This window comes from Anser anser (assembly GCF_964211835.1).
Source record: "Anser anser genome assembly, chromosome: 2".
Taxonomy (NCBI): Eukaryota; Metazoa; Chordata; class Aves; order Anseriformes; family Anatidae; genus Anser; species Anser anser.
Genome location: NC_139721.1, coordinates 4385735 through 4408194, shown reverse-complemented (window position 1 = coordinate 4408194; position 22460 = coordinate 4385735). Strand labels below are relative to the sequence as shown.

At 38.2% G+C, this 22460-nt stretch overlaps 1 protein-coding gene across 13 annotated transcripts in view; it reads right to left on the bottom strand.

The window, feature by feature from the left end:
- Nucleotides 1-22460, bottom strand: part of PTK2 (protein tyrosine kinase 2) — a 205140-nt gene that overhangs the window by 31517 nt on the left and 151163 nt on the right. For 6 of the 13 annotated variants that reach the window (XM_083827396.1, XM_083827395.1, XM_083827386.1 and 3 more), the window contains 8 exons: nt 14705-14761; nt 12144-12241; nt 8845-8929; nt 5924-6024; nt 4289-4404; nt 2684-2784; nt 1461-1550; nt 50-254 (listed from right to left, as the gene is read on the bottom strand). In XM_083827396.1, coding sequence (XP_083683522.1) covers nt 50-254; nt 1461-1550; nt 2684-2784; nt 4289-4404; nt 5924-6024; nt 8845-8929; nt 12144-12241; nt 14705-14761 — 853 coding nt within the window. Of the gene's footprint in view, nt 1-49; nt 255-1460; nt 1551-2683; nt 2785-4288; nt 4405-5923; nt 6025-8844; nt 8930-12143; nt 12242-13295; nt 13317-14704; nt 14762-18422; nt 18441-22460 lie in introns of all 13 variants that reach the window. The other 7 variants (XR_014580939.1, XM_083827393.1, XM_083827394.1 and 4 more) reach the window with 3 other exon arrangements.

Genomic DNA, 22460 nt, shown 5'->3' with positions numbered 1-22460 from the left:
AGCAAATATTTCTGAACAAGGAAATGACCTTTCAGAAGTAAAACCCTACCTGAGTTGTGCTTTAAGTTCAGTAAACCTGGGTCGTCTGCTAGGGTCGTATGCCCAGCACTTGGTCATAAGGCTGTAGAGGGTAGGAGGGCAGTTTGGAGGCATGGGGAGCCGCTCACCGTTCTCAATCCGCCCAATTACATCATTGTTCTTCACTCCCTGGAAGGGCTTTACCCCATGCATGAGGATCTCCCACATACACACACCTGGGGAACACACACACAAAAAAACACATTTCCTCTGTGTGAGCAAACAGAAAAAAAAAATGTTAAAAAAGAAAGCAAACCTTTCCTCCAGCCCCAGCACACAAAGCCTTGATTTTAAGAGGGAAGAAAGGAGGTTTAATAAGAACGGTGACTAAAATAAAGGACAAAAGCCTCCTTTCAGAGCTGCTATGCTCAGGAATACTACATGTTAGAAATTCCCAGAGTACTTGGCTTGAGTCGTACAGCCAAACAATGCGATTTCTGCTAAAACATATAGCCAGGGAATCAATTTTTACTTACCGGCTGACAGCAGCAAGGAGGGATGTGTAGTAAGATTACGCACGCAGTACCGACCAGAACTATTTATGAGGAAGCATGACCCACAGCTGGCTCACAGCAGCCTGGCTTCACATTTAGCTACGCTTTACCTATTGTAAATCAGAATGGTTGCTCATATTCAAATCTACTTTTCTTTCTTCTTCTTCTTCTTTTTTTTTTTTTTTTGAAGTAGAATGAGCTGTATTTGCTTTTCCCTTTGACTAGTTCCAACTGGCCTGTTTCGACTTGCATAGTGTATTTTCACTTTGAGGGTGTTTTAACGCTGGCACCGATCCCATTTTTTTTTGGTGCTGAAACTATGTAATAAAACAGTTTCTGCTGAAACTATGTTAAAAAGCACAAAGGGGAAAAATGGTCTGTCAGTTTAAGATCAGCCAGAATGTTCCACAGGCTTAATTCTTCTGACTACACTAGACTTTTCTTCATACTATTATAAAACAAGTAAAAATCACATACCCTTTGCTTAAAAAAAATCACGCTTCAGTTTGCGAAGAGGGTGAACACTGCTCTTACTTAAAGTCTCATTGTCTTTGCTCCTTTACGCAGCCTTTCTTCGTTTTGTCTGTCCAGAGCAGCACTCTATAGACTCTAGCTCGAGCACAGGTGATCAGATTCATAGAAAAAACATGCATATTTAGGGAAAAAAGATCGGGGTTTCAGGATATTCCTGAAAGTTACGCCTAAACTTGACTATGTAGAAAAAAAAAAAGAAAAATACAGAGAGAGAAAAGGTGCTAGAAGAAACCGGAATTTCCGAAAGAACAATAAAAACAGCTGAGTATCTGGAAATTACTCATCTTACAGTAATTAAAAACACTGAACTTCTTGGACAGGACAGTAAAAGCCGCACCATTTGGGTTCACTTACCAAACATCCACACATCGCTAGCTGAGGTAAACCGTCGGAAGTTGATTGACTCTGGAGCCATCCATTTGATAGGTAATTTTCCTTTGGAAGCTACGGGGAAGGCAAGACAAGGCAGGCTGTTATTTCCACTGCTCTGCTCAAGCAGCTCTGTCTCCCCAGGGAAATAATTTACAGGCAAAACCCATCTCCAGCGAATAACTATCAAATTTGTACGTGAGATTTCTGTGCCACCTGGCCAGTTCTGCTGGTCATCCTCTAGAGAGGGAGGGGAACAGCACTTTGCAAAAATATACAGACTGATTAAGCTCCTTCTTATTTTAAGTCAATTCTTAATTCAAAATGCAACTATTGTGGTTAAGAACCCACTGGTACGAAGTCTGAAACTGTCACAAATTTTCAGCTAGGGAACAGGTGTTTGTAAATGACTGATCAAAATAAGGGTAGCTTGCTTGGCCTTACATGAAACAGAAAAAACAACAACTCCAAAACAAAGCATTTCCCCAAACCTCCCCCCAAAAAACCCAAAAGCACAACAGGAAATGACTACGTCAAAAACATTCCTCACCTTTTCAGCAATTAAATCAACTGTAAGTAGCTCGGAGGGAAATGAGACAAGTGAAACAAGGAAGCATACTGAAGCGTATGAGGACAGATAACGGATTTTTAAAATACATGACTGTAACTTCGAAATTCATTGAAGATTAAATTTGTAAAGACAGCTACATAATATGCACCAGATTTAAATGTTGCAGTTCGGCACCACATAGCAGGAGAACAGAGATGGCCTGTTTTTCCCTATCAGGCACTGAAGGACATCTCACAGCTGCTGGAGCCACTTAAGCTCAGTCTTCCATGCAAAATGGGGGGAAAAAAGTAATTTCAAGTATGTTTTGTATTGAATCTTGCCAGACCAGTGGCATTTGTGAGTATGCAGCATACAACGACAATGCAAACTCAAACATCTGTAGGTAGCCTTAAAATCACTGTAGGCTACTTAGATTGTGCCATTAATATGATTATCTCGGGACTCGAATGTGGAGAACCTTCTTAAAATTGTGAAAAAAGTACTGTATGCTTGTCCTAAAAACCAGAATGTAACCTACATTTCCTACTTCTTGCAACTTAAATCAGATTCTCTGATTTGTCTTCTTGAACCGTATATGTAGGAATTTACTGCCATCTACTAAATTTTTGAGCAGTTGTCAAACTTAATGTCAACTTACCTTTATAGTAAGTACTATCTTCCATGTATCGGGATAAACCAAAGTCACCTAATTTCACACAGTCAGTGGCAGACACCAGCACATTTCTAGCAGCAATATCCCTGCCAAATAGAGGAGACACTATTTCTAGTCATTTAAAAACTTAAGAGTGGTAAAATACCATTTGGAAAATATTATTAAAGCCCAGAAGTATCAAACTCCTTTGAGAAGACCAAATTGTTCTTCTACAGTTTGGGCAGGTATATACAGAAAAAAAAAAGTCTACGTATTTGTCTACTGATTCTGAGAAGCTTAAAGAAATGTTCTAACACATTTAGTCCTTTTGAGTAATATCTGTCATCCTGAAGCGTAACCGTCAATGTCAACACATCAGAGGAAAAAATTTTGTTCTATGATTCTATTTAAAGATCACAGGGTAACAAGTTTTGGCAGTTTGAATTAATGGAAAGAAGAAAACCTGCCTCCTGACACTGGAAAGGCAAGGAAACGGTTTAAGGTCTCAGTCCTGGCAGTGGCTTCGTAACAAGGAGCTCAGTTTTAGCGGTACCACAGGGCTGCTGGCAAGGCCTGGACACCTCTCACAGTCTCCCAGGTGAGACAACAAGCCCTGTTTGCTGAGCCTGCATTTGTGCAGACTGACGGATTTAGATTTGAGAAGTGAAACAAAGCAACCTGAAATGGTGCTTTCTCCCATTTCAGTACAATACGCTTAAGTTATCTGTCAAAATTTTTACTGGTAGAGTTAAAAATAAACAGCTACTTGGCCAAAATTAAAATATCTCTAACAATTGTAAGGGTCTATAATTTACAATATTTTTATATACATACCTCATATGTACATGTATGTATCTATGTACAATATATATCATATATATGCAACTTGAACTTAAATGTTTAAGCACAAATAGAAAGTTCAAGTCCAAAATGTTTCATGGCAGTTTGAGCTCTGTTTACTGTTAATTGCATACAACATGAGGCTAAAATCAGTCTTTTCTCCCTAGGGAGGAATTCAAAGGGAAGAAAATTAAAAACATGTCCAGAAAGAAATTTAGGTTCACTTTCTGGTTAAGCAAGAACTTTTATTTTATAAATACTTTGTTTTCCCTGTTCTTTGCTTAAGAAGCCAGCTGCCCATTGTTTTACTTTTCTGTATTGGGAAGATTACAGTTGACTAGCAGTTTGAAAAGATGTTGTAACCACAAAGCAACAACTCAGCTGAAATCTATTCTGATTAAAATCAGGCACCATCTCCAAGTCAATCTAGGGCTGAGCCAGCAGGTGTCACTCTTGAAAAGGGTGTTATTTTGCTGGCAGCGTCTAAAAAAATGCCATACTGATATGGAGACAGACATAAAAACACGTAAACGGATTTTAGGAGTGTCAAAGTATTGCTGCTACACATTCATCATAAGCCAAGGAAAAGAAACATGAAAGTGAAGCTTAAAGGATCAAACTATGTATATTAAGTCTCTTCACTCAGGCAAGTGTATCTAGTACCAGAATTACTGCCAACAAGCAATCTGGTAATCTAGGACATGCTTCATTCTCTAAAATTTCAAGTAGTTACATATAAAAACATGCACACGTGTGTATATATAGGCTTACCTATGTACAAATCTTTTGCTCTCTAAGTAAGCAAGTGCTGTGCTAAGCTGGTAAGCGTAGAGTATGAGGGAGGCCAGATCCAAGCTGTATTTTCTTACTTGCAAAAACGATCTCAACTTTTTGCACAAAGGAAAAAAAGGAAAGAAGTCAGGACAAAAAAAAAGATAACAGATTTAAACAAGACATATCTCAAATTGTAAAGTCTACACAAGTGTCAACAGGCCTGCTTTCCCTTTAGACAGGATGAGAACAGAAAACCACTCATGAAAAAGCCCAACTGGGTTAAATCCAAGTATTTTTTTCTGTGTGGAAACTGTTAGCCCAATCAAGAAAACATTTCTGCATTGCATTCAGGCTCCTTCTGAAGGCTGAGTGCATATGCTGCTGCTGAGACAAGTGCTCCTGGTCTTTTTATGAGCTCTTCCCCTGAGAACTGTGCAAGTTTTTGTCCTAAATGATTTCGGGACCTAACAGTATCCAGCAACTCTGAATACTGATTAGACGAATATTGTTTGAGGAGCATGAATTTTACTCTGCATTTATAATTGCTAAGGTATAGGCATTTAGCTCAGAGTAGCCACTATCAATGCAGAAATTTTATAAACTATACTCCCAGTAAAAGGCAGTTAGGATCTAATAGAAAGTGGCACTAGATTTACCTTAAAAATTAAAACAAGGCTTTAAAAAGTAATTTGGGCTCTGGAAAAGAAATTTATAAACTTTTGACAGAAAATGATTGCACTATAGTTTTTCTGCCCTTTTTTGTATGTTTGGACAATGTACTGCACGTTGATAATTAAAATGTCTTACAGAATGAAATATTACTTCAGCTCACATTTTCAGATATACGTGGCTCAAAGGAAACAAACCAGTTTCAAAAACCTGAGCTCTAGTTTTGTTTAAACCATTCATCCGAATGATGTGATAATAAGGAAAGTCATCGTATGTAAGGTCTCTGCTGCAGACTCCGTACAGAAAGAGAAACATAATAAATTCAGTATTCCAAGGAAAATCGCAGTATTACTCGGGAAGCTTCCAAAAGGTAGAAAAATCCTGGTTTCTAACTACTGTCAGTAATATGTCACAAGCCATCTTTGCTTAAGAATAACAAACCTGCTCACTTTCATATGCAATGTTCACTTTTCAAGAAACATCTGTTCAAGGCTGGGAAAGAAATTCGGATGGTTTTATGTACCCCACTTCCACCCTCCTCCCAAACCCTCTGTGCTGTAGTTTCCTTCAATTGCTGCTCACACAACACAAGCCACTACTGCCACCTTTTAGGAACAGAAGATGTACCACATAATTTCTCTTCCAGAAGGCATGCTCGCAAATGCTGTTTATATCTCATTACCATCATCTGACTTGACACAGGTCATGCTCTCTCACTCTGCAAGAGCAACTGAAGTTCTCTGAAAAAGCTATGACTAAATCCCTTTGGTACGAGCTGATGCAGTTGCCTTAGTGGAGGAGTGAGGTCAAATCCTGCCGCTCCTGGGTCTGAGTCCATAATTCTACCACAAGTGTGATATCATGCCTGAGGAGTTTGCCTTTGGGTTAGTAGTGATAAGTGATTTTTTCAGTCTTTTGCAAAGCTAAAAGGGGTAACCAAAGACACGGGGGAAATTTTCATACCTCTCCAAGGGTACAGAGCTCCATGATTATCCAGACTGGGTTTTCTGTAATAACTCCAATGAGCTTCACAATGTGCGGATGATCAAACTGACGCATTGTTACTAAAAGGAGAAAATAGAAGTTAATGTGCCCCATAAAACTTATATTTTTTGAAGATAATAAATAAGTTCTGCCCTGGCTGAGCATGATGTAAGTGAACACACTGACCTGCCAGTCCAGTGTACAACCTATTAACCTGTACAACCTATTAACCTGTTGGAACAGGAGGAAGGAAAAACCAGTATGTATAACTCAATGTCTGAAAAAAATGTGTCAGTTTATGGCATAGACACACAACCTCGTTTGATGATTAAGTTCACATCTGAATTTATTTTCTATGGGCTTAATTAACTTTTCAGTCTCAGCAGCGCAGTCAGTATATTTTATGCAGTAAGATGTACAAATGCTTATTAATGTTCTGGGGAGGTCTATTTGGTAGGTTAAACAAAACATCAGTCCTCTGATTACGTTTTTATCTTCCAACATATGCACAACAAGCATCCTTAATTTAATCTTAAAGTAGTCTCTCTTTTACATTTACAGTGTATGCTGTCAACAGAAATACATAGCAATTACCAAACTGGCAAGTCTGCTTCAGTTCACACAGAATTTGAAAAGAATCAGAAAAGATGTATTTTGGCTTTTAATTAATTATAAGCTAAAACAGCAGGTGGTTTTGGATTCACGTTCTGACGATCTCTGAATTCTACTTCTGATACACATCAGCAGTATAACCAATACCTCTTGCAACACTAAAAATCCCAAGAAAAACCCTTGGACAATGCTACTTAATCCCACAATATTTCACTAATATATTTTACTGCAGAGAGGGAGACTAAGAACATATCCTTTAAAATATTAACGTGCTATGAATAGATCAGGAAAAGAATCAATAAAACAAACAACCCTATCGAGGACCTAGCTTAACACATTAATGAACAGGAATAAAGAACGTGCCGTGACATGCCAACTGGGCGATAAAAACTGGTAAAACACCACAATGAATTGAGACTAGGTTCCTAAATCATTGAACTCCCCTCCTCACTTTTGAAGTAAAAGGAATTTCAGAGAGGGAAGTTTATCTGAACCCTACTTCAGTATTAAAATATTGATAAATAAAGTGTATATACCAAAACACCACCGATTATTTACCTTTAGGGCTCTCTTATACTAATCTAACTCAGTGAAATTTGCAGTATGTTTTACAACATGAAAATATTGCTTCTTTGATGTAGAAATGAAGTGGGAAGACAAAGTGATGGGGAGGAAACCAACATACGTATTTCTATACTTCTTATGGTCTTAAGCATAATATATTCCATTGCTGGAAAATATATCTGAGAGACTAATTCAATCAATGTTAACTGAAAAACTCAAAAATTCATTTTGCCATCAAGATTCTAGAGCCAAGAGGAGGATTCCCTTTCCAGAAGGAATGAACCACTTGCAGAAAGGAGCAATTTACCAAGACCCATGGAAGATCAAGGAAGATCTCCAAACCCCAGGCAGTTTGTCTTCCTTCTTGCAAGAATCAACACAGCATCTTTTCAGCACTGGAAAATCCACTGTGAACAACTAAAACCCCCAAACTACTAGAACTGTCTTTACGTCATACTTAGAAGTTCTGAATCTGCAGGGTTTACATATGTATGTGTTATTAAAGGAAAAAAAAATGCCTGAAGCTCTTTAGTGAAATAGTGAAGCTCTGGCTAGATGTTGGATTTGGGCTTTTTCTGAGTGCTCTTACAAAGTGGCAGTGTCCTCTCAGAGTTTGCAATCTGAACACAAACAAGAGGAAGGGAATGGATGGAATTATAATAAAAAAGGAAGAAAGATGATTAAAACAAAATTGAAAAGCACTATTTACCTGTCTACTCTGCGGGTATTTACTGATCTGTTGAGCTCAAGGTCTAACAAGCAGCATTCAATGAGCAATTATTTTCTATGTTGTTAAGAGACAGCAGCCTACCTTTGACTGCTGTTATTACTATAAACAGTGCTATTTACTTTTCCAACAGCTAGATAGGTAGTTGAAAGAATTATAGTAATTTAAGAAAAATCTGACATTCAAAAATAGTAAGCAATGAGCTATGAACATATTTTCTGAACAATTAGAAAAAATTCTTAAACAAAAGACTACTGAGTAAGAGAATACAGTAACATCCGGCTATAACCAATTAATTTATTGTTATAACACAATACCTTTACAAGATTTATATACATAATAGTGGAGTATAATAAGCAAAAACTAAGGTCTATGTCTCATACCATAATTTGCTTACAAAACCAAACATTATGGAAATCGGCACCTACAATATTCTTTCAAAAGTTTTCTGTTGGTATTCTCTACAACAAGCCTTCCTCGTGTATGAAAGATATGTTTTGGGAATGCAATATTTGTGGGCAATTATTTAGAAGAATTGTTTATTCTACTAGAATTTTTAATTCTGAAATTTCAAAACAGGTAAGTATTAGACATAACGTTTTAGCAACTTTTTTTAACAAGAACAACAACCTGACCTTCTAAAGGTAGTGTACCACACTGAAACAAATGCTACCTGATTTTATTTTAAAAATTCATTGAGGAGAAGGAAATAGAAGATCAGATCTCTGATGTTCCAAAACTGTTTCTGAAGTCTACCAGGAGTCAGATATCACTGTTCAACTTGGAAAATCAAATAATCCACATATAATCATACACACGGGCAATGCCAGGATATAAAGCAGTTTTCCTGGCACATGTTGCAGGAGAGGACAAAGCTCATGTTATACATTAAGAAAACATTTAAATTAGTATCAGAAGTTTCTGGCACAGATGGCTGCAAAGTCTTTCCAAGGACCATTTACAGAAGCTACCCCGAAAGAAATAATTTAATACTCACAGGCTTCTTGTAAGAATTTTTCTCTAACGCTGTCTGAGGTGCAGTTTTTACAAGTTTTGATTGCAACAGCCATAGCCGGATTTTCCTGAAACACATTAATTAGAAATAACTGAAATTCAGCCCACCAAAAGCTAAGTCCTGTAAAATTCTAGTACTTTAGTTAAGAAATTAATTTTGCAAGTATCAATGATAAAATATTACTGTAAGCAAGACACTTAGTGTACCTTTATATCTAATGAGCCTTGGAAAAATTGATCTGATTTAAAGTATATTAATTCAAACAAAAATTGTGATAAAAGATGACTGACTTAAGTGAGCAGTACTACAAGTGTTCCAGGGCTACTGAGGATAGTAAACTATGAGCATATTTAGCAAAAGCAAAGGAAAACAAGTAGATACATGCCTGAAAAACACACTTGGCTTCTGCAAGCAAGCAACTTGGAAAGCCAAATAAAGGACCGTTTGTGGCTGCGCAGTGCAAAGACTGGCTGTAATTCTGACTGACTCAAATCCTTCCTACTAAGCAGATTGCTAACAGGATGCATACTAATTGAACTTTTCAACTGAGCTCAAACTCCAAAGGGAAGTGAAATATTTTATAAATTAGCTTCACAATCAGTTACATCGAGTGCTTTAAACTGATTTAACACAACACATGTATTCAAAATCAGAAACAGATTTTAGCATCTGATTGCTTATCCTCTGAATACAGAAAAATGAGAAGCTCTAAGAAAGCCCAAAGGAGGCCTCCTGGCTCAGGCGGCATCTTTCATCTTCTCTTCCTTTGGTGTCTTCTACAAACACTCCTTTTCTAAGTCCCAGACAGCATGGAGAAGCTGGAAGTGCCTTTTATTTTGTAAAGAAGCTTTAGGCATTTAAGCTTCAGTAGAATTCAAAACACTGCGATTTACTTAGAAAATGGTATTTTAAAAGTTTAAATCTCGATTTATCAAGTGAGTAACCTCCATTACAAGCCGGAAAGCTCGTGTATTCCTAGCTCTGACAAGAATAGCTCTGCATGGGCCCAGCAGAAGCTGCTCCACCACAGGTAGCTCAAGCTCTTCCAGCACAGCAACACGGCACGTCCCCACTGCTCCACGCCGTGCTAAGACGTCACTCCGACGAATTCTTCATGGATTGAAAGCAGCTGAAGTGTTTTACAACTAATCCTGATCCGGGCCTGACCAGGGCCTTATATGACTTCCTTCAAATTGGGAATAGTGTGGTGGAGTCACCGACCCTGGGGGTGTTTAGGGAAAGGTTGGACCTGGTGCTTAGGGACATGGCTTAGTGGGCGACATTGGTAGTAGGGTGATGGTTGGACCAGATGATCTTGAAGGTCTTTTCCAGCTTTGGTGATTCTATGATTCTAATGGGAAAATTACACACCACCTTTTCCCCAAAGGGGCACAGGGTAAACGCGTGTCCTGGCCTGGTTTTTAAGGCCTGTGAGAGCCCAGCACTCACAGAATTGTCCTGTGTCTGCACATCCTTGTCCTATTTTAAATCCATTTTTATGCACAAGTGCTACCAGAATTAGAATAATATTTGTATTTTGCAGGCTTCATGTCCATTTGCTAAGAGTCAGTCACAACATAACTCTTCAGGTTGACTTTGCATGAGAATGTTGCTCAAAAATCTTCTCTCATACATAAACATGGCCATAAACCGACTGAAAACCTGGTGGTAAATGAAGATTTTATTCCCTTCTGAAGTCAGGATTCAAAAATCAGGGTTGGAAGAGTCCTCTGGAGCCCTGCCAGACCAATCCCTCTCTCCTCGGGCTACAGACAGAGTTTTTCAATGTCTTATATATCAGTAGTAACATCAAAAGGAAGAGTTTTAGTGCCTAAGGCCACCAAAGACTCCAGATACGCAGCACAATAACATACAGAAAGAGGGCTCTTATCAGGGTTTTGCTGATGCTTTATTTTTGGATAAGGAGCCAAAACAGCGAGGATCTAACAGACAGGTACCAGATTGTTCAGTGGGCAGCAAACATCGCCATTTTAAATGACACCTTTGGCTTAACTCCAGAGCAAATAAGCCTTTAAAGACGGTCTTATTTGAACGGCTTACACCTGAGCAATAGGATCCTGTATGTATATGTATGCATACATTTTTCATTCAGCATGCTATAAATGCAGGCTGGTTGTGGTCTTTCGGGAATATTTAGTAGCAAGCAGCCTTCTAGAAGATGTGGATACTGCACAATCAATAGAGTAAGAACTTTACAAGTCCAATGAACAGGGATAAATACGATTTTCAGATTGGAATTTGAGCCAACAGAATGAAAAGCCAGAAATCACCCCAATTTTTTTACATGTGAGCTGAATACATACAAATATGGGAAGGCTATCGTGTTATTGCAGCTGATTTTTTACCTGTCGTACCATTTCTTCCAGAAGTTTATGTTTCAATCTATGACTACTACATAAAAATGTAATGATACCTTACTATTATCCCTTTACATATTCAAGTTCCTTGTATGTGGTAAAACATTCCTTAAAGAACGTAATCAGTTTCAAAAATCTGCCAGACACGCACTGACTTAACAAAACCAATTTTTTCCTAGACAAAAAAATAATAGAGGTGGACAGCATTTTCTTTCAAGAAAAAGTAGTAGATTTATTAACATATAAACTAGAGAGCAAGAGAGAGAGATGCTTACTGCCGGAACAGACATATTTTTCAATGTTATTGTCCCTCTGTTGTAGGCTACTGCCCTTCCAGCACAACAGACTACAATTTCTCCTCTATATTTCAGCACAGTTAGATTAAGTTAGATTACTTTAACCAGACACAAATGTCAGCTTCTGCACTGAATCCTGGACCTAAACAGAGCTCAGGCTTCACACCTTTAGATACTGTTTTAAACTTCCAAAAAAAGTTCTAGAGCACTGAATACTCAACAGAGTATGGCCAGAGTTCATGCTTCCCATGCTTGGACACACTCAAAGAAGTGTATTGCTGGGGTTTAAAAGCAATGACTTGGAATTCCAACTCTGCCAGTGGCTTTGATAAGGACCTGAATAATTTAGTTGGCATTTTTTATTCATTTCCTTATCTGTAAGAAAACAAAACCAGGGATATAGGAGCAGAGAAGCCACTCTGGAGCTCCTTTTTTACATACCTGCAAACTGAAAAATATGCACTACATGCTGATTATTTTGATAAACCACAGAGTCAACGTGTACTTGTTCTGGAAGACACAGTCCAAGGCATATGAGGCATACATTTATTTATTTAAACCAGAATCCTTTTGTTTGTCTGTGATTTACTTCAGAAGTAAGGCTTACCGGACTCATGTAAACTCCTTGATGTACATCTCCAAATTGTCCTTCACCAATGCAGCGCCCCAGCTCAATTCTCTCCCTTTGAATTTCATAATCTCTGGCTACAAGAATATAATGCACTTAAAACATCAGATCTCTGATGAAGAGCAAATGAACAATCCACAAGATACCAAACTCAAAGTAAGTCACTCAAATGTCTCACATATGAATAACTAAGATTAACATCTGCTGCACACCAACCTATAAAAATGCCATATACACAGTGGAAACCTCTTAAACAGACGTTTGAATCAAAGCAATGAAAAAGGAATTGATAAATCTGATTTGTTAATGAACTATTATGCATTATTTATTTCACTGCAATAGACATAATTAAGTCTTTCTTAATTATAGCTAGTAAAAGACAAAGAACACAAACAGCATAGGGCAATACAGATGATAATAAACACAGGCTTAGCCCACGTGCCTTTACATGTTTAAGAGAACTCCACTATGTGATATTTTAGATCTTGGAACCATCAAATGAGCCAGGAGAATTTTTAAAGAGGTAACTGCAAGAAAAAAATACAGAAACAAGAGCGTGGCAAACAAAGATAAAATGAAAGAGCAAAATTTTGAGTGCACTACACCACCATCAGTGTGTAATTGGAGTAAAATTGATATAATGCTTTGCAACTTATGCAATTTTGTTAATTCCATTGTTTAATAGACTGAGAATATTTCTGATGAAAACGTCTCGGTACTTCAGCAAAACATTTAATCAATTGCAACTGAATTACTTCATTTGCAATTTAATTTCTAGCAGACAAGGAAAAATATTTCAGGACTAGCAGAAAAGCACGTACAGTATATGTTTTCACCTCTACTTATTTTATTCAGAGAAAAAAATATAATCTACCAGCTTAGGACTTCGTGACTGATTATTTTGTCTTCATTAACACTACAGAAATAACGTCACCTAGAGCTGGATAATACAATGATAAATGCCTTTTTCATTTCTTGTTTTAAGTACTGCATTTTCCTCTTTAAAATCCCAAAGCTAGCTGGTTTAACTATAAATAAATGTTTATTAAATGAAAGTGAATAGTAAACTTAAAAATTCCACATCATTCCAAATTGCAAGCATACAGGGATGGGGAAAGGGTCTCCTGTTACCTTCATCTATTCCATAGCTTTCTGCAGTGCAATTAAGAGAAAAATCAAATGCTTACTTAGATATAGCTTCTTGAAATCAAAGCAAGGACAAACATTTTTTAACATTAAAAAAAAAAAGAAGAAATATACTGATGCAATTTTAAGTTTACATTAGCAGAAGTCACGGGTCTGTTCTTGTGATCTTACTGCCTCAGTCCTGTGAGAGCTGAACACTTGAACCCACTTCAATCCAAGCAAAGCGCTTCGCTTCATGGATTTCTCTCGAACAGCCCATCTTATGGGCTTTGAATTGAAGGCATACTTAAGTGTTTAGCATCATCCAGGGCTGGGACCACAAGTAATTACTTCCAAGAGAGTTTAAATGAAAAGATTTTAAAAAAATCATACAGAGTTAATATGTTCACAAAAAATAAAGGATATAACTTATCACAGTACTTTTTCGCTCCTGCAATTATTTTAGTAGAATCATGTAGTGACTTACTGCAAGACATTCGAAACACATTGTTTATTTCTGGAAAACATATATTCTTGCTTTTCAAATATTTTCCACAGCAGTATGCTATATTGCGAACACTGAAGTGATTATGGAGCATTCCTGCCACATGGAAACCTGTAGAAATCCTTCCATATACGTATCATTCTTCAGCGGAACGTGGTACCAGTTCGGCACCACCCTCCCCTTTTACACTAGCCAAACCCGACATTTTTTGCAGGTCTGAGCACCAAGTTGATTGCCTACTTCTGGAGAAATCCTAGGTTGCCAAAACGCAACTCTAAGCTGTGCACTCAGCTGTTAAAATCAGCATTCTGGACTTTCACGTTAAATTAGCTAGCCCTGCCTGTTTAAGATTATACCTTAATTCAAATATGCTGTAAGAAAATCCTTGCAGTGGCTAATGCATGATCTTTTTTTGCTTTCAAAGATGAAGACTCAAAAGAACTTTGCATTTTTATTTTTGTTCCCAAAGTCTTTCATCTTTAACAAAATTGCATGTGGTACAGACAACTTTTTTCTACCAAGGAATTAGAGAGCGGCAAGTCTGACACAGAGCAAGGATGAGATACGGTTACAGAGCAATATGCAGCAGCTTTCTAAATTCCTTGCCCTTGTTAAACAAATCTTATCCATTCTTTCTTTGTGCATTGTGTTCAGCACCACCATAAAAAACTCTGTATTTAGAGACATAAAAGGAAGTTCTCTGTGAAGTCACTGACATCAGCAAAAAATACTGAAGAACTTGTTTTTGTTTGCTTCATAACCTGAACTTGAAAGACACTGAATCTGAGTTTTTAGAACACCATCAAGAATATTTTCTTTGCACACACATTAAGCCTGAAATCTAAGATTCACTCCTTGCTAAACCAAAGAAGTTGCCAGACAAAAAGTTCCCGTTAACTCTCATACTTACTTGATGGCATTGTATAAGTATCTTCTTCATCTATAATCTCTGCATAGTCATCTGTTTCTGTAAAGGGAGGAATTGAAGAATTTCGGGAAAAGCAGATGAAAACAATTCTCCAAAACAGTATCTCCAATTTATCAAGGGTGATATGCAACAACCCCCCCCCCCTTCAACAGCGCCGGGACGCATTCACAATAGCGTGAATAAAACTTGCTCATGCATAATTTATGGTATGGTAATGACCCCTGCCAATTATACTACGTCACATAGATGCATTCACCAAGGAATAAAAGGAAGATTCATTCGGATTCAGAAAAGTCTAAGTTCTGTAATTGAAACCAATCTCAACTGTTGACTTCAGAAGAAAACCTTTTTAACAGCAAATCCCACCACAGGAAAGATAAAACATTATTAATGGATTAAATTGCTTCATCTTCAATAAAATGTGAATAGTAGCTTGCTAGTATTTGATGTCAAACAAGCAAAACAGCCAGTAAAGATGTTCCAGGGCAGCATCTACCCGCTGCCAATGTGGCAAAGGTGAGCAATTTTCTGTAGCGTCTCTTGGAGCGCAGAGGTATTTTAGGTCACAATCTTGCCTCAGACCCATTTTTCTTGTACTGCTCTCAATTTCCTTTGTTTAGCAGAGATTTCACTATCACTTTTGCTGTCAAGAACCGGCATCTCATGGACTGCTTTTGAAAACGTCCAGTTCTCTAAGTTTTCAGAAAAATGACAGTGTATTTTTTCCCCTGTTTAAGACTTAGGGCTTTTACACTACCAGTTCTCAAAATGGTCTAAATGGCATCAAGCCCCATCAGAAGGTCTTTCTCTTGCTCTAAAGAGCTTCTTCCAGTGCGTGGAGGTCATTTCGTCATGGTTAGAAACTCTTCCAGGGGTTACAAAACCAATCCACAACAGTGAGATCCTTACTCACTGCCAGGCACATTCTATTCACCAACTTTAAATGCACGGAAATTCTCGAAAACGAGCAATTTCAAGTCCAGTCTGAGGTTTTCATGGTTGGTTTCAGGCGATCACGTATTGGGCTGCCTCTGAAAGGCATGATTTGCTCCCCTTTTTTCCCCTTCTGCCCTGGAGCATATGTATGTTCCTACACGTCCTTTGCATCGTTTCTAAAGGTACGGTTTCTGAATGGTGAATGGGACAAAGCAAAGGTTGGATGATCCCTTTTGGCAGCAACCCTCATTTCAATCAAATTAAGCCACTTCTGAAACCAGAGCAAGGCTCCTAAGTATTTTACAGGTACATAAACAAGTTTTCAGGCAAACTAAATACTCAAAAACTAGGAAACTAGAGGTCCCCGTAACCTCTCAAGTTCAACACACTTCAGTAATTAAACGTAGAATTAAATGGAGATTTATGGTCCTAACTTCGTACTACTAAAAGAAAATGAAAGCGATTTTCCTGTCTTACACCTGTACCACGTCTTGTAAAAATAGAATCAGGAAATTTTATGCCATTTAAATTTGTGCTAGGCAATTTCTATTTAGGACACTGCAAAACAGAGCCACCTAATGAAAATTCAATGAAATCTGAAGACAGCGCCCAAGTCACAACAGGCAGCATACCCCAGAGGCACTGATCTCTTGGCATGTTTTTTCTTCCTGATATAAACTAATGTTTTTGTAGAAAAGCCCCTGCTTGATCTGAAAAGCATCCAATTGAAAGAAAATGTTAGTGTTACACCACTGTAACAGGGATGGATCACTCTGCTTCCTTGCACTATTCTGTAAGATGTTTTTAACTTTCAACTACTGTTACAAGCTGTTATTTGAGGACAATAGCAAAGAGTCCTTCATATATGTATAAAAAATGGGCTGAATGAAATATACAAACATCTTCAAGAAGAATTTTAAATGCCTACAAACAAAAGTGGTGCCACACTTCTTTAGAAAAAGAAAACCTTTGTCACACTAGATTACGGGACAGGGCTTATAAAATATGATAAATGACTTGGCTTGTTCATCTCCCTATTTTAAATTAATGAAGTTCATTCGTAATAAAAGCATTAAGGGAACACTGCAGAGCGCTTTACATGGTTTTGAGACACTGCCCCAAACCGTCCTGAAACGAAAAGGGTCTTCGTAGCCAATCCAAATAAATAAGATGTATGCAATTAACTCAGCATTTCTTGTTATGCATTTAACACTCGGGAGAGGAATATATAATGAGAACTCAAAAAATGATTCCAATCCATGTCTGGCATCGTTTCTTGGAATTAGAGGAAAATTCAATCCAGGTGATGTGCTCCAAGTGCTCTGCACCAAGGGTAACCAACCTCCCTCGCTTGCTGCTTTACCCCACGACTGCAGTCACTCGGTAAGAGACGATGACCAAGCCTGTTAAGACCACGACCACGTCTGCCAAGAGATGGTCCAGAATACAGCAAAACCCAGCTGGGCGAGGCTCTGCAGGCTTGGATTATTCTAGATGAAAGAAATGAGCAGGCCACTTCTGGACAAACATAGTGTCAGTGATATATGGGGGTGAGCCAAGTCGAACCTTACTAAATCTGAATGTATTTATTAAAGAGTAGAAAAAAAATCAGTATCATATCTGTAATAGCTCTTTCCTTATTTTAACCCTCTCTTTGAAATTCTCTTTCTCATGATTTTTTATCCTCTTTTCAGAGCCCTTATTTTTTAAAAGGTAAACACCAATAAAAATCAGTGCAAGGTTAGAATCTGAAATGCAGTTTCTGAATTTATGACAGAAATAAAACGCTGAGTTTTTAAGAAACACATTACTATTTCTAAGTAATAGCTAGTATTATCTTAACATGATTTATATCTGAAAGAGAGAAAGCAGACAAGAATTTATACACCCCCTTGACAGTTTAATAAGAGGAAGACCAGAAGACATTATCTCTATTTCTTCTCATTGCCTTCTTTTGCAAATTAAAAGAACATAAAAAGCAGTACCTCCTACTTATATGAATAAAGACACATACACCAGTCTATCAGTTTGATTTTTTTTCCAACATCAGATAAAATCCTTTAGAAAAATAGCTAAAATATTTTTTGTTGTTGGTAAAAAACAGACTTGTTTTCAGAGGATAGCAAGTGAATATTGCCAGGGAAAAAAAAAGACTTCAAATGTTTAGAGAGGATAATATTTTATAACAACGGTGTCACACTTTTGAAGGAAAATATTAAATTTCTCTTTAAAATCAGTAGATTGAGTAGCTGAAACCTGATTAATATTTCATATATTCAATCTAAATCAATCCCTCAAGTATAGCTTCTTTAATGCACGGAGCAGTAGTGGACTACCGAGCAATATGATGCAACCAGGCCTTTAAAGCATCACTTAGTGGATTCATTTCCCATGCTGTATTACAGCCATTGAACATCGACCAAACCCAATCTGTGATATAACCATTTAAATCAAACTGAACGGACACTCCTGAAAACCTAGAAACTTTCGTTGCATCATGCCAGAGCCCCCTTTGCAAACGCATGCAATACCACATATCCCTGTGTGTTTGAAACAGGTCCTCCTTTTTCGTTTCCAGTTTAGCAGAAAGTGTTAGTTGCACAGCCTGTAAAGTACGATGTTTATTGGCTCAAGTCCAATGCAGAACTGCTTTTTAATACTAAAATGTGTGTAAAATTGATTACTGAAATGCGCATTGAGTGGTATGTGGATGTAAGAGTTGCATATTGCATATTAGTAACACACAGACTAGAAAACATATTACCGTCCCCACTAATTTCATCTGCAGATCCAGGTGGCATGCAAGGAGAGAGAAAAACAGAGGGAGAGAGAGAAGGGACAGAGAAGGGGAGGGGAAAATATACTATTAAATTCATGAGTAATCCAAAAGTATTCAGACTGCAGTTATCTTATATACCTGACTCAAGAGAAACCAGAAAAGTAGCGGAATTTAAGACTTCTCACCTAAAACCCAAGGGATAAAGATATGTCCTGAGAAGCTTGTACGATGAGACAGAGTTAATGACTTTCAAACACAAAATTTCACAAAATTAAATCCAGGAGTGGAACTACTTCTCCTAAGGTATTGTTAAGAACTGACAAATTCTGCTATAATTCAAAATTTTGCTACGAAATAGATCTCCTACGGCCAGATGAGCCATTTCATTTTGGCTTTGCACATACACATGGGACTGCTGCTAACTAGAGTTGGTGCTGACATTTTCCAAGGACGGACACTCCTGTGCTATCGCTAAGACATAAGAAACACCCTCTAATTTAAGTATTAATTATACAGAGCATAGTGCAGTTATGCAAATGAGCACCACGGCCTGCATTTCTGGTAATGACACTACTCCACGCCAACACCCGCAGCACAAGCTGATGTACTTTAGGACATTATCTATAAAGAAAAGGAAAATATTGTAAAATGCACTCATTACTCCGGTTCTTCTTACCCCTAACGAAGCCAAACCAGCCCAGCCCAAGTGCTGAACCAGTATGCAGCCACAAGCATCGCTGTACTCAGTATTTAATTCAAAGTGATCTTAGCTGATGCTTATTGTTGCTATTCTATTTCATTCATGAGCATGCTGTATCAGGGCTCCAAGAATGAAGGAAAAATACATCAACAAAACCCGCCAAGGGCATACGGGGCCTGCATAGCTATACAAATCAAAATATGAATACGTTTGTCATTGTAGCATATAATGTTTAAAATAAAGTCCCCTACTAAAATGGAGACCAGCAAGTTTGCGACTGCAGGAAAATCCAATTCAACAGGAGACGAAGGGGTAGCAGAAATTTAATGAAATTATTCTTGGAACTCTGTTTGCCTGAGGCTCAAGTAGTAAACAAAAAAAAACCCAACAGTAACTGAGTTAGTATTTCAGCTTTTGGGTTAATAAGGCAGCCTATACAAAGAGCAGTGCAGTACCCTTAGGCGGCGGCTCATGGGAACAGAAGACGAAAGGGAGAAAGCGCCTAGCTTTCTTTACTTTATGCTGACAGTGATTGACTCCTTTACAAAGAGGCAAGAAAAGAAAAGAGAAAAACAGAAACAAATTATTTGGAAATAAAAGAAAAGAGACCGGAGAGAACATCTACAATGAATGAACATAAAAATAAAGGTTTACTTTACAGTTCTCTATATGCAAAATGGATATACAAATGTTTATGGAACTCTAAAGCACATCTGTTATTTTCCTACAAATTCCTTTCTACAGCAATAAGCTACGTTCATTTCACTTTTTAAAAGTGAGATTAGAATCTATTTAAAAAAAAACACTTTTGCCAGCTACACACACCACCCATTCACAATGCAGACACCATCCATCCCAGATGTGTAATGAATGCGCTTTTGCAAGCTCCCTGTCTAAGTTTTCCTAGAAGGTGCTGTAGTTAAATTCTGACTTTAGTGGCAGTCACCAGACTGAAACATGGACGCACTGACTTTCTGGACCCAGGGAGAAGAACTTCACACAAAACAGGTATTCCACATATCACGGTGACACAGAACAAGGAAAAGCAAGGAAAGTTACTCTGTCCCACTGGCACATATTATAAAATGGGATCAGTCACTGGAGTTTTATGCCCAGTCCAGACCTGACTTGCCAAGAGATACTCAGCACAGTCCCCCTTTCCTCATCACCACACTTCATTGAATTAGCAAAGAGCTTATCAGGACGAGAGATTTCTGAGAGCATACAAACTGGATTTCACAAGGTGACAAAGAAGGAAGCAAGATGCTACAAACCTTAGGGTAGCTGCTTCTCTTACTTCTCCTGGCATCTGTAACACTCCTCTGCTTTCGCCTTTTCCCTCTCTCCTCTATCTCAGGAAATAGGAGAGGTGATGTACAAAGCCAGTCAACCAAAGACTCCCTCACAGCTACCACTTGAGAGCGAAGCCCAGTGAAGGGCACAACTACAGCCCATTTTATTTAAAAAACTTGACACTTTTAATAGAGTCTGGAAACCTACGAACCACCAAAGCAGCTGTATTTATGCAAAAATCACTGTCTTACACTCGTATTTTTTTTGTGGCTGGAGCTTGAGGGATGATGTGCAGGATGCTTTAGAGCTGCATTAAGTGTGTTCACTGCCCAATCTGGAGGCAGCACGTTGAATTTCATGCACACAAACCTAGCGGTAACGTTCACAACGAAGCTTTCGACATCCACAAATAAAAGGAAGAAATACTAGAGCTACTTTAAGAGGCTACTGAAAAGGTACTGAAGTAAGAATAAAGGAACACGATACGCTGCAGTGAAAGAGAAGAACAGGTATAGAGTCGCTGGAAGCAATGCGAGCTGTCTCGAAGGGAAGAGATGCTTCAACTCAACCCATCTGCTCAGGCTACAAGGCTAATTCAAGCCTGAAGCGTCACAGTGTTGTCACTCCTACACCAGCACATGGGTGGCAGAAGCTGATGGAAACCTGACCAGCCCATTTCTTACGAAGCACTCTTCGAAATAACAAAGGTGGGTTGAATTCATCGTGCCCCGATGAGTAGCGATGCTCAGATCAACTTGTCTCCTCTGTTTGAAACTTTGCGTTAATGATCCACTGCTTATAGCTTGTGCAATTATTCTGCTAGATTAAATCCAGAATGCTTTGTCTTAAACTTACTGCAACTTCAGTCTAGCTACAGAAAAAGTTTATTTTGGTAAAGAGGCATTTTTAAGTTCAAAAAGAAGTTGCAACTCTTCTAGGAGCCTAGAGAGTACCTGGTTGAAATGAACGGTACTTTCACAGGTTTCTGCCATTCCACACTGATGCCCATAAAGTTTAGAAATGCTGCTGAAAACAGACCTCACCTGACTCCTTTTTTGGTTAGTTCCTCTCCCAAATACTAAGTATTCACTAAAATTACTGTCCATCAAGAAGACCACAGCACTTTGTACACAGTAGCCTGTTCTCCAAAGGGAGCCATCGGGCGAGAGGGCAGCTGCTCCTGGAGCTCCTCGTAAGGATATCCAGCACTGGAAGGCTGGAAATCGTAGCGTCCCGTTCTGTTTTAGTCATACATTCCTGAACCGGTTTGAGAAAACCCCAGAGAAAAATCTGTGAAAGAAATAAATCTATGCATTTTCAAGGTTTTTGAAGTAAAACAAGTACCATGGAGCTGAAATATTAACCGAATGTATTTGTCAAAGCAAGGATGCTTATACATAAAGAATAAAAAAACAAACCCAACAATGCAAGGAGCATTTTTCTTGCCATACAAAAGTGTCTGCTCAAATCAAGAGAATGGATCGCAAAGGAGGAGCACAGGAGGGGAAGAAGTTTAACCAACGCCACAGTTCATTTTGGCCTTTTTGTGAATGAAAAGAAGCAAGGTATTTTTTCTTTAATCTTAAAAAATTCCGTGCACTTTTCAGCATTATCTTTTTGGATTGATTTGATAAAATCAGCATGCAAAAAACAACAACCAAAAAACTTTACTACCTTGGGCAAAGAACACCTTTTCCCCCTATCAATTTATTCAAATGGAACCAGGAAATGTAAGCCCTACACAAGAACCTCCTTCAGAGCTGAGCACAGGGCATACCTTCATTTTTAGTACAGGAGTCACCAAACAGGGCAAGCACTGTGCTTTGCAAGCAGAAGTGATTCAATAAAATCTTATTTGTCTTTCCATCCTTGCTCACAGTTTTGCTTGTGAATAATCCTCATCGTTCACAGCTATTCCAGCCCTTTTGCATGCTGACATCGTCTTCATTAAGAACATTCTTAATTGTTGTCATGCTGAAATCAGGTAAATATACTTAGTATTTTCTTCTCTCCTGTTTGTTGTGTTTTGA